Genomic DNA, 12,225 nt, shown 5'->3' with positions numbered 1-12,225 from the left:
TCTTATCATCTATTTTTCCTTTCTAGGTTCAAAGCAGTGGCACATGATTGGCCACCTGCAGCCAGAAACCTCCTATGATATTAAAATGCAGTGTTTCAACGAAGGAGGAGAGAGCGAGTTCAGTAACGTGATGATCTGTGAAACGAAAGGTAGGGAGGGGTGAGAATGAGTGGTTCTTCCCTGGACAGAGCTAGGATTTTGAACTCTGGATTCCTTCTGACTATTGATGTGTTTCCATAGATACTTTGGACTGTTTTCTAGGTATATCCACTGTCTCAACACTCTAGCCTTATGTCAGCTAGAGCAGCGATCCCCAACTTCATTGACACCAAGTGCTGGTTTTATGGAAGACAGTTTCCCATGGACCAGGGAGGTGAGCAGGTGGTTTGGAATGATTCAAGTGCATTACATCTATTGTGCACTTTATTTCTATTATTATTACATCAGCTCCACCTCAGATCATCAGGCATTAGATCCTGGAGGTTGAGGACCCCTGGGCTAGAAAACTTGCCTTAAAAGTAGTTTAGATAAGTATTCATTGTAAATTTCTGCATGCCTCTGGGTAGGTCACTTCCCCCCAACCCCCTTTTTTTTTTGGTCCTCTATGAAGGAATAGAAATATTTGCTGACTAATTTCTGAGATTGCTGAGAGAATTAGAATGCTTTCCCAAAAAAGTTAAAGAGAAGGCGCTACCTATGTTTAAAGTGGTTTTTGAATGACAGATATGTATACTACCTACCTGTTCAGTTAAGTGTAGTAGTTAAGTTCAGAATTAGTCGATAATTCTAAAATAAGATTTCAACTGCTTGCAGACATAGATTAGCTGTAAAATACTACAATTGTTGAAAACAGAAGATACCACACTTGAGTAACAGAAGCAGCCGAAGTGGAAACTGAGGCTCAGAAAGGTTGAATTCATATGCCAAGACTCAGCTTCATCGTTCAATTCTGAATCACGTGTCTTTCTGCTTCAAAACCCACATGTTAAATTCACATTTAAACGTTTATACACACAGACCTGTAGACTAACCTTGAATTTCATTTGTTTAGCATATATTTGAGTACCTTTTTGTACTGGACACTGTTTAATGAACATTTCTTACTTGCCTCCAGATGCTGTGAAACTCGGAACAAAATTACATAAAAATGAAATTTCTTGTCTCTGCTCCCAAGACATTTAAGAATCTAGCCAGGCAGAACATAAAACAGAGACAACAATGTAATAACTGTATTGTTTTTAATAGTCTTATAGTATACATCATTAATCGACTCGGCTGGGGAATCAAAGGTTCCAGCTATAGACTTTCGGATGAGAGAAAAGCAAAAACCTTCTTTAAAATGTTAATTGGAACTTCGCTGGCGGTGCAGAGTTTAAGACTTTGCCTTACATGCAGGGGGTACAGGTTTGATCCCTGGTCAGGGAGCTAACATCCTACATGCCTTGTGGCCAAAAAAACTGAAGCAATATAAAACAGAAGCAATATTGTAACACATTCAATAACGACTTTAAAAAATGGTTCACATAAAAAAAAACGAAAAATCTAAAAAAATAAAATTTTAACCGTTCACGCTGAATGACTTTCTGAAATGTATTACACAATTCCCAGCCTGTTTAAGTAGAACGCTGGATGCATGAGTTCACCTTTTTAAAGAAATGACTCAAGGTTCTTATTGTGAACAGTGATTATCTTATCTTCGTAATTCCGTACAGTTTTCTCGGGAATGACACAGTGTTGGAGGCCAGCCACTTCCCCCCACTGTTCAAGATTGTAGGCCATCGTGATTTTTGTTTAGTTCTCTGCTTTCTCTTTCTGTTTTGCCCCTTAACTTGCTCATGTCATGTTCTTGGCTCTCTCTTCTCATTCACGTCCATGGGACCATCTCACCCACTGCAAAAGTTTTTAAGTTCAGCGAGAGGTTGGCAACCGCTCATCAAGCTTGGTGGAATTATGAATAAATTCAGAGTAAATGAGGAGTGAACAAACCTGAAGAACTTCCCTATGAGTAATTGTGGTCTTTCATGTACAATCTGTAACATCCATTTTGCCTTAGAAACTTGTTTGTTGTCTTAGGAATTGGCAGGGACCTTAGAATTGTATAATCCAACATACCACCCAAAGTAGAAATTTCCTTTAGAGTCTTTGCCAGGTATTCTTCTAGCTTTCAATGCTGCAGAGCTCTTTCCTTTGAAAGGCAGCCTCTCCTTGACTGATTTCCAGCCCTGTTCTGTAGAGTTGAAGTTGCTAGAAAATGGAACCCCAATGTAATATTTGTTTTTAAAGATCACTCTGCTCCTGTAAGTAGTTAGGAACTGTAACAAGAAATGTAGAATAGTAACTAATGACAGTAACAAAATTGATTGAACGCTACCACATGCCAGGCTGTAAGCCGAGAGCTTTTTTACACGGATTAACTCATTTATTCTTTTATGACTTTATTTATTTATTCTAATTTTTTAAAAAGTTTTGGCGGCTCTGGGTCTGCTTGTGAAGTCTTTCCCTAGTTGCAGTGCTCGAGGGCGTCTCTTGCTGTGGCACATGGCTTCCCAGTGTGCTGCCCGGGCTTCTCTTTCTTGTCGTGGTCGCAGGCCCTGGAGCACACGGGCTCAGTAGTTGTGGCGCATGGGCTCTCTAGTCGTGTGATAGACCCTGCAGCATGTGGACCTCTCTAGTCGCGTCTCGAGGGCTCTCTCTAGTTGGGGCCTGCAGGCTTCGTTGCCCCGTGGCATGTGGGATCTTAGTTCTCAGTTGTTTCGTTGCTGAGTTGTGTCCAGCTCTTTGTGACCCCACGGACGGCAGCACGCCAGGCTTCCCAGGCCTCCGCTGTCTCCCCGTGTTTGCTCAGATTCATATCCATTGAGTTGGTGATGCCATCCAACCATCTCATCCTCTGTTGCCCCCTTCTCCACCTGCCCTCAATCTTTCCCAGCATCAGGGTCTTTTCCAATGAGTTGGCCCTTTGCATCAGGTGGCTGAAGTATTGGAGCTTCAGCATCAGTCCTTCCAATGAATATTCAGGGTTGATATCCTTTAGGATTGACTGGTTTGATCTCCTTGTTGTCCAAGGTACTCTCGAGTCTTCTCCAGCACCACAATTTCAAAGCATCAGTTCTTTGGCGCTCAGCCTTTTTTATGGTCCAGCTCTCACCAGAGATCAAACCGACGTCCTCTAATTGGAAATTAGATTCTTAACCAATGGGCCACCAGGGAAGTCCCCTCATTTACTCTTCATCACAACCTTATCATGGAGCTGGTATGATTATATCTATTTTCCACATGCAGAAGCTGGTTTATGGAAGTCAAGTCTTATGGCTAAGAGGTGAACAGTGGAACAGGATAGAAACCTGGACGGACAGTCTGGTTCCAGAGACCAGGCCATCAACCATTGTGCTGTCTGCTGCTTCTCTGTAACCTGTAGAGCATTAAAAGCATCTTTTCTGGGGACAGAGAAAGTGGGGTTTATGTGCCACCTGTTTTTAGCTTTTGCTCTTGCCATTATCCAGAATACTAGTGAATTAGGTAAAAGGACTATGTTTACGTAGACCTCAAGAGTTCTTGGTTTTGCAATGTTTAGTATTATGTGTGCAGTTTTTGGAATTGTATATAATTGTTCTAGTAGTTCAAAGTCATGGCTTTTAATGTGATTTACAGGCAAAAGGCATAAAATAGGTAATCGTGAGTCTCATTCAGCTCAAAGTGTGTCAGACATAAAGGAGTTTTTGTCCCATCTGTAGGTTAAAATATTTTTATTTCAACTCTTTGGGAGCCTTCTGCCAGTACAATTGAGCAGATCATCATACAGCAGTTTGGGTTAGACCAAGTGCATCTGTGTCTCTGATCTGATGCTTTCTCTAGAATTTGTGGCCTAAAACCTTGGCACATTAGACTTTTAAGCTTTGGAGCCCTCTTTGTGACTCATTGGTGGTCAGATCATCTCAGTCACAAGTGTAAACAGACTGGCTCGTGTTCCTAACCAGACCTCCTTCGGAGAGTAAACCATTTCGTAGAGACTGTCTTCACCCTGACATCATGTTTTCCTTTCTGTTTTTCAACTAGTGAAACGGGTCCCTGGAGCTTCTGAGTATCCCATCAAAGACTTGAGCACCCCTCCGAATTCCTCGGGGAGTGGAGGGAACGTGGGCCCTGCCACCAGCCCCACCAGGAGCAGCGACATGCTGTACCTGATCGTGGGCTGTGTGCTGGGTGTAATGGTGCTCATTCTCATGGCCTTCATTGCCATGTGCCTGTGGAAGAACCGCCAGCAGAGCACCATACAGAGTAAGCCATTCATCAGTGTCTCCTTCTCTTTTTTCTAAAGATGGGTAGAAAAATATTGTCAGAATAAATATTGATTTCTAACACATTTGTGCATGAGTGTCGTGGGATAGAACACATCAGATGCTCTTCATTCGTGGAGATGACTTTAAGATGGTGCTAGCTGTCAGCCAAAATAAGTGGAGCATCAAATTAAATTGCCCAGGAGAAATAAACAGCAAAGCCCAAACTAAGCAGGTCTCTAAGTAAATAGCTAACTCAGTGCTAGGAAACTCTGGTGGCGTTGGACCACCAAAGAGGCTGAGGACTTGAAGCGTGGAGCTTTGGAATTGCTGCAGGAACCCCTCCGTACTGCTCCAGATCTTGTCAACAAGGAATGAAAAAGGCATGATGGAAAGGAAGCTAGTGAAGACTGTTCTAAGTTACTGTCCTGGAATGACACAGATGAAGACACCACACTCCTGACTCGGTGCTTCATGTACCAAAATAGCTCCAGAGTGGTGTCCCACCCCCAAGACGTGTCCAGGAGCTCTGGAGCTGTCAGTGATGGCGCTGCAGTAAAACATATAACCTAGAACCCTCTTCCCTTTTCTTTCCTCTTTTTTCATCCCCTCACCTTCTTACCATTCATCTTCCCCCAGCTATTATAAAAGAGGACAGTCAGATCAGAGGCTTTAGTCTCTGCTGGGAGGAAGTATTTCAGTTTCCTCTATGGCCCCAGAGTAAAAAGATGATACAAAAGCAAAGACCCCAGCAGTGATAAGCGCTCAGCAGCTCTTAGCTGGTTCCTGCCTGTGGTCCCTTTTTAGTGAACAGCTCAGGGGGGAAAAGTGATTTATTTTTATCACCTTGTTGCCTTCCAAGAGATGGGCAGGGTGAGAAGTGGTGGAGATGGTGATGGTGGTGCCAGACTGGAAGAGCTAGCCATCTTTTGGGTCTTTTTCTAAATGGTTCTGATGTCATTGACTTTGATTGTGTGAGAGTGCACTAAATCACTAAGAGTACTGATCTGCTTGTCTGAGCAAGATTAATCTGGCTAAAGTTACTTTTCTTTGTGACTTGATGATATGTTGAAAGATGGGAAATGGCAATGTTCATTGATGGAAATGTCCATTGAGTCATTGATTCAGAAGATAGTCATTGTGGCTCTCGCCTGTGTGCCCTACACTGGTGGACAGTGCAGGCATCATGCCTTCTTCGTGTAGTTTAGTGGAGAAGAGAAGCACTGACGGGAACACACGCGCTGTTAACACAGCTTAACAGGAGGAGGGACGGTTCCTCCAGTCTTGGCACTGTCCTCCAGTACCTTTGAAGAACTGATCAAAACTCTGACAACAAATCCTGTGCAGTTTAGATAATATACATTCTAAAGAACATTTCACGTTTTCTAAATATATCTGGTAGGTGTGCTTCTGGAAATCAGATATTTGAGGCAGCTATGGAAATACTTTTAATGTAAGGAAAGGGAATAATTAGCCTTTCATGCCCCACAATTTCCAACTTGGCTGTAATAACCAAGGACCTGTATGAATAGTGAATGTTTTCCCAATCCCATCCTTTTACTTAAGTGGTGTTTATTGCTTTTTGAAATATTCTACCTAAAGTTAGCCTTTTGCTGGTGTTCCATACAATTTCTTTCAGCACTTTGAAGCATCGGGAAATTTAAACACATTTTCTTAGTGTTGCCGGTACTTTGATAGTTGCAACTTGCACAATTTATTCATTCTCTTTTGAGCAATTTCTCTCTGGTTGACTTCTCTTCCCATTAGAAGAGTCATAACTAACTCATAGTTCCTGGCTGCCTCTACACCGTTAAGGAAATAACAGTAATAACTTGATTAAAGCAAATCTCACAAAGAAGCTGTAAGTGAACACTTTTTAAGAGTGTATTTTAGTACAGTTGTAGTCTATTAGGAATTTAATTAATAAAACTTCCCGAACAAGAAGAATTGTCTCTTTCAGTCCCTTACCCTTTCTGTTTGTTTGCTTTTTTTGTTCTCTCTCAACAGAATACGACCCACCAGGCTATCTCTACCAAGGGTCAGATGTCAACGGGCAGATGGTGGAATACACCACTCTGCCCGGCACAAACCGGATAAACGGAAGTGTTCATGGAAGCTTCAGCAATGGCTGCTCGCATCTGCACCATAAAGTCCCCAATGGAGTCAGCGGGAGCTTAAACGGAGGGCTCTACTCCGGGCACGTGAGCTCTCTAACCAGAACACGCGTGGATTTTGAACATCCTCGTCATCTAGTGAATGTAAGAGACCTACTTATAAATAAAAGCCCCCTGTGCCCCACGATGTCAGGGTGCAAGAACATGGTCAGCACACGTGCTTTTCCCAATAAAGAAACCTCACAGGATCACTGGTGTAGCCTGTGGCACCGGTAGCCCCTTGATCCAGACATCTTTGGAAGCTTTCTATTATCAAGCAGTAGTTGTATTCATCAATCTGAATTGTATCTAGAGTTATTTAGCACTGAAAATGCAGGGCCAATTATAAACAGACTGGAAGTTACTCTTGAGATGAAGCGGAAATACTATTGGCCATGGACCAAGCCACATAGTTTAAATTTGATTTATTTAGAGCAAAGTCTAAAAGCTTATACGCTTAGAGGACTCAGGCAGATCCTGAAATTGAGTGAAACAAGTTGGGGATGAGACGAAAGTAGCAAAGGTATGGGAGAGCCATGTAACAGCAGCCCTGGGGGGCTTCCCTGGTGGCTCAGTGGTAGAGAATCGCCCTGCCAATGCAGGAGACACAGGTTCAATCCCTGATCTGGGAAGATCCACGTGCTGCAGAGCAACTAAGCCCCTGGGCCACAACTGTTGAGCCTGTGCTCCAGAGCCTGGGAGCCGCAACTGCTGAGCCCACGCAGCCTAGAGCCCATGCTGTGCAACAAGAGAAGTCACCGCAGTGAAAGCCCACACATCGCAACTACAGAGTAGCCCCCGCTCGTTTGCTGCAACTAGGGAAAAGCCCTTGTAGCAATGAAGACCCAGCGTAGCCAAAAAATGAATAGATAAAATTAAAAAAAAAAAAAGAAGCAGCCCAGGTTCAGCGCCTGTTGTCCACACACCTTGTGTGGCCAGGTCTTCTGAATTTTCACATCTGTAAATCCAGGTGAAATCTAGATTTTTTACATGTTGGCAACTAATTCCACTTTTAGAAGAAAGCCTTGCATGGGCCGTACACAGCATGGCTGGGTACCACCGGATTGTCACTTCTGACCTCCTGTGAGGTTTTCTTCATCTGTTTTGCCCATGTGTGTTTTGTGGTTGGCTGTAAGATTTTTATATTTTGTAAGATTAGTGTTCTCTTCCCACAAGGAGAGATAAAGCTTTAGTACTACTTTATCTCAGTGCAGTGTAAGAGACCCGGGCTCGATCCCTGGGTTGGGAAGATCCCTTGGAGAAGGAAAAGGCAGCCCACTCCAGTATTCTTGCCTGGAGAATCCCATGGACGGAGGAGCCTGGCGGGCTATAGTCCGTGGGGTCACAAAGAGTCTGACACGACTGAGTGACTAACACTTTCACTTTCAACCAGCTGATATACTTTCGTTTTTGAAATGGGAATAGAATGACTAATGTATTTTAGATTTGTACTGGTTTAAGAGATTCTCTGCACCAGGAAGCTTGATTTATTACATTGCTTGGATAGTCAGCTACTTTATTTTCAATCACATAAATAAAATGTTTAGTTGATCAAATTAAATACTCATTTACATTTTTGTCATTGTTTCAATTACAGATAAATCTGTCATAAGCTACAATGTGCTAGAAATGAAGACGTTTATAGAGATTTTTTAAAAAATCTTGAACAGTAGTAAAGATTTATTAAAATCTTACCTTTGGAGACCAAAACTATGATATATATTTGTATCTTAAAGCTAGAAATCTAATGGCTTTCCTGTGACCTAGCTTTCGTATGTTGTAGAAAAAATATTTAATTTGCTTTAGTACATCATTACCAAAAGTGAATAATGATTTCATTATTTTGTATGGAAAGACATGGCTTACATTCAGACTTTCTAAACTTTTTTTTGTCACCATTCCTAATCCAAACTACTAACATTGTCCAAGAAATTGAAGGAGAGAGCATTACCGTTTGAATAGCACATGCTGTTTCCATAAGAAAAAAAAAATAAGTCTGATGTTTGCTTTAGTATTTGAACACAGTACTTTGTGTTTTTTGAACAATGAGTTGCTATTTAAATAATAGCTGCCCCAGTAAGTGTGCAGTTTTACATGTTATCCTCTGTGATCTTAGCTCATTCATTTTCTTACTCTTCTGGATATGTGGACATTTTTAAAACGCTTTTGATCATAAAATGATTGAATTAACTTTAATATGTTTGGTGAGTCCAATAAATACGCTATCCTGTAGGTTCTTAACTTCAGGTTTTTCTACAGCTTTGGAGTTTATCCTCCTGGACTGAATATAGCATAGGCATATTCTTTCTCTCTCTGTTTTCTCAAAAGCTCCTGTTGCTAGTTGGATCAGGAATGTTGCAAAGAAATTTTCAGTACTTTTGGTTTGCTTAGATTCTGGCTGTTGTTATGAGATGAATGGAAATGGAAAGTATTCTGGGAAAAACAATTGCCTGAACTTTTCCTAACCTTGAGGGCCTGTTCTGGGCTTGGGGAGCAGTGCAACAGCCTCCTCCAACCTTATCAAATTCAGCTCTGCTGTTTTGCTTCTGAAAGCAGAATTTTGACTCTGACCATGAGGCTGATTCAAGTCTTAACCCGTTTTGAAGAACTCTTGCCATTGTATATGTCAAGTGAACATTTTACAGTGAGGTATGTGTTAATCTGGGCATTTTTCTTAATTGCTGGGCAGTTTCCGCCAAAAGCAACAGCACAATATTAATACTCCCCTCCAAGTCATCGCTGGCTGAGAATCTACTCCATCTGGAAAAATATAACATGTTTTAAGACTTCATGGAGTCAAGTGAACAACCTAATCGAAATAATTACAGGAAAATGAAGATGGGTTTATCTTGTGACATCATTCAAACAGATTTCCACCCTGTTTCTCCAGCTAGCATCCCATAAAAATTTTCCATGACTGCTAGGAAAGTGAAAATGAATAGGAGCTTATAACGTATAGTGTATTTTGGGCCCATTAGATTTGAAACACTAAAGGGAAATGACTAACCTTCTCCCTTCATTTATTTCCCTCTTTCCAGTACAAACATACATGCAAAAACCCATGGTGGTTGAGTTTGAGGAGAACAGTTTTAGTATTGTGCACAACCCCTGTGTGAATATAGGTAAATGGTGATAAAGATAACATGGTTCAAGGAGATGGTTAACATATACCACGTAACCATTTGTTGTTGATGTGGCTTTGTTTAACTGTAGAGATGATCTGATTTCTAGTCTGTGACACCTTCAGCACTCTCTTTTTTCCTTTTCCCTCCGCTTCCTTCCTGACAAGGGTGGCGGCCTGTACACAGCAGTACCTCCTGCTGACCCGATGGAATGCATCAACTGTCGAAACTGTCGGAACAACAATAGGTATGCTGGTGTGTATTTGCGAGTTGTGAATAGGGGTGTGTAACTCCGTTTGTTATTCTGTGTTCAGCAGAGAAAGTTCTTGCAGTTTTTTACCTAAGTTATGTATAAATCTCAGAGTATGGAGTCTTAGGTTTAAGGCTGTTACTCAGTTGTTGCCCCAGCTTTACAATTGTTAAAGCTTCGTGCTTTGGTTTCTTTCGATATATTGACAATATAAAGGCTGTATTTCTCACTGAGATTCTATTAGAAGGTTTGATCTTTTTGAAACCTTTAAATCAGTGTCTTTCTCTTTAGATAGACTTTATCTCTTCTCACATATTCTATTTTCAATAGACTTCTCTGTGCTGTGTGATACTGTCTACTCTTTATTGTAGATGACAGCCTGTTTGAATGTCGGGGGGAAAAACCCTGTGTGTGTGGTAATGTTTTTTCATGGTAACATTGCCGAAATTTTCTTATCAGGTTGTTCAATTTTTTAAAAAAATTCTTAAGACCTTAAGATAATTAATAATTAAGTAGCACAAGCTTGCTTTCTTTTAATTTCTGGGTTTTTTTAATTAAGGATTATATGTGCTCATAATATTTCAAACAAGATAGGAATATGTAGAGTGACATATACGTTTAATTTCTGACAGAATAGTCAGAAAGCTTTCATGCTGCTTCTTTATATATTAATCCTGAAGGATTATCGGATATTTTGTTGTACTAAAGTTACAACTGTTGGAAATCTCAGTTCTTTCTTTTACACGATGATGGTGTTTGATTACATGGTCTCAAAAGTCCTTCTCAGCTCTTAAACTCTGCAATTTAGAAATCATATTACAGTTAGTACATAAAATACCTGGAGTATTGGACTAGAGTTTGGATATTTCATTAGTGAAATGGGATTTGACCTATATTTTAAAAATGAATTATGAAATTAAAAGTTGCATCTGGGAGCTATCAAAGCCAGAACTTAAAGAAGGATCCAGTCAGCCATTGAATTAAAATTACATTGTTTCATCTTGTGTTTTGAGAGTTGCCAAGCAAAAGCAATAAAGCTTCCTAGAGATTTGTTTTTCATCATTTGCTTAACCCATTTTAGGGTTTCTGTATTAGCAAAAGCCATCTGCCTGTTTTGTGTACCAAGATTTGCTTGTCATATTTTAAAATGCTGTATGACCTTAACTAAACTTTAAGATGCTTGTACCAGTAAAGCCACATTTTTGTCCAGAGTTTGTCAAAGGCTTTATCACAACTTGTTAGGAACATGCTAAAGAATCGGTTAAGATAGTTCATACGCCCGGTGAGTAATCAGATGGATTTAATTAAAACACATTCTCAGTGGCTTCTGTGGCCAGCAGCAAATACGATTCAACCCAGACATTAGAATGACGTAGCAAGAAGACCTCAGGTCCAAGAAGAAATCAACATAGGCTTTGCCGCTGATTAAATCTATGCTCTTGGGAAAGTTAAGTAGTCTTTCTGAGGCTGTTCCTTATCTGAAAAACCAGTGAGTTGTCCTAGATAGTGTAAAATTGCTCACAATGTACTCTGATTATAGCTTTTGGTAATTTGCTGCTAATCATCTTTATAATGAGGTATCATATCCTAGTACCAGAAATATATCCCATTTCCTTAAAAGAATCTGAAAGGCTTCTGCCATCTTGTGTTCACTGCCATTTTTGTTTATGTGAGCTTGTGTGTGTGTGTGTGTGTGTGTGTGGTCTTTGGGGTTTTATTATACATGGTTTTCTCCTTTAAGCCAATCAATATTTCTGTTGATTTTCAAGTTAGCGACCTCTTGTATTTCATGTTTGGGGTTTTACTTTTATCTGGAAACACAGATGAATTCTCTGCAGCCTTAGAAAGCCAGCATCAGTTTCTCCCTGGCCCAAATATTCTTCCTATCTCAGAATCTACCGTTTTAGGGCAAACCTTCAGTTTCCTGCCTGGGCTCCGAGGTTAGCCAAGTGGCTCACCTGGCTTCTTGGAACACTTATGTGATTCTGACACAGATTAACATCAAAAAGTACCTATCTTCAACTCTGCAAAATTGGAATCATTAAATCTAAAGGTTTCTGATTCTTTTTAACATTGTAATTAAAAACAGGCATCTCCTCTCAAGATCCTCAAGATGGCAAAATTTGTAATAAGCTTCAAATACTGAGAAGTAGATGATATATCTTTTATTCCCCCAAATATGCACAATTTTAGACAATTTGCACTTCTAAAATATTGACATTATTGCTAAGAATAAGCTTGCATTTCCTCATGCCAACTGAAAAGGGTATGTACACAAAAAGAAGCATAATGTCAGTTCAGCTATATGAGTGTATCAAGGGGGCATCTTAGAGTTTTTGGCTGTTCAGGCAAAATGAACATTTATTGAGTACTAGCCAGGCATTGGAGTTTCCAGGCAGAAGGAATCAAGTCATGGAAGGAGG

General features: G+C 40.5%; 1 protein-coding gene across 5 annotated transcripts in view; it reads left to right on the top strand.

The window, feature by feature from the left end:
- Positions 1-12,225, top strand: part of CDON (cell adhesion associated, oncogene regulated) — a 99,182-nt gene that overhangs the window by 70,565 nt on the left and 16,392 nt on the right. For 4 of the 5 annotated variants that reach the window (XM_010829479.1, XM_010829478.1, XM_010829480.1 and 1 more), the window contains 4 exons: positions 27-149; positions 4,057-4,278; positions 6,285-6,535; positions 9,720-9,799. In XM_010829479.1, coding sequence (XP_010827781.1) covers positions 27-149; positions 4,057-4,278; positions 6,285-6,535; positions 9,720-9,799 — 676 coding nt within the window. The remainder of the gene's footprint in view (positions 1-26; positions 150-4,056; positions 4,279-6,284; positions 6,536-9,719; positions 9,800-12,225) is intronic. The other variant, XM_010829482.1, reaches the window with a different exon arrangement.

The sequence above is a fragment of the Bison bison genome, unplaced genomic scaffold, assembly GCF_000754665.1.
Source record: "Bison bison bison isolate TAMUID 2011002044 unplaced genomic scaffold, Bison_UMD1.0 scf7180017864506, whole genome shotgun sequence".
NCBI lineage: Eukaryota > Metazoa > Chordata > Mammalia > Artiodactyla > Bovidae > Bison > Bison bison.
The sequence above is the reverse complement of the archived record's forward strand: the minus strand, read 5'-3'. Positions and strand labels throughout refer to the sequence as shown.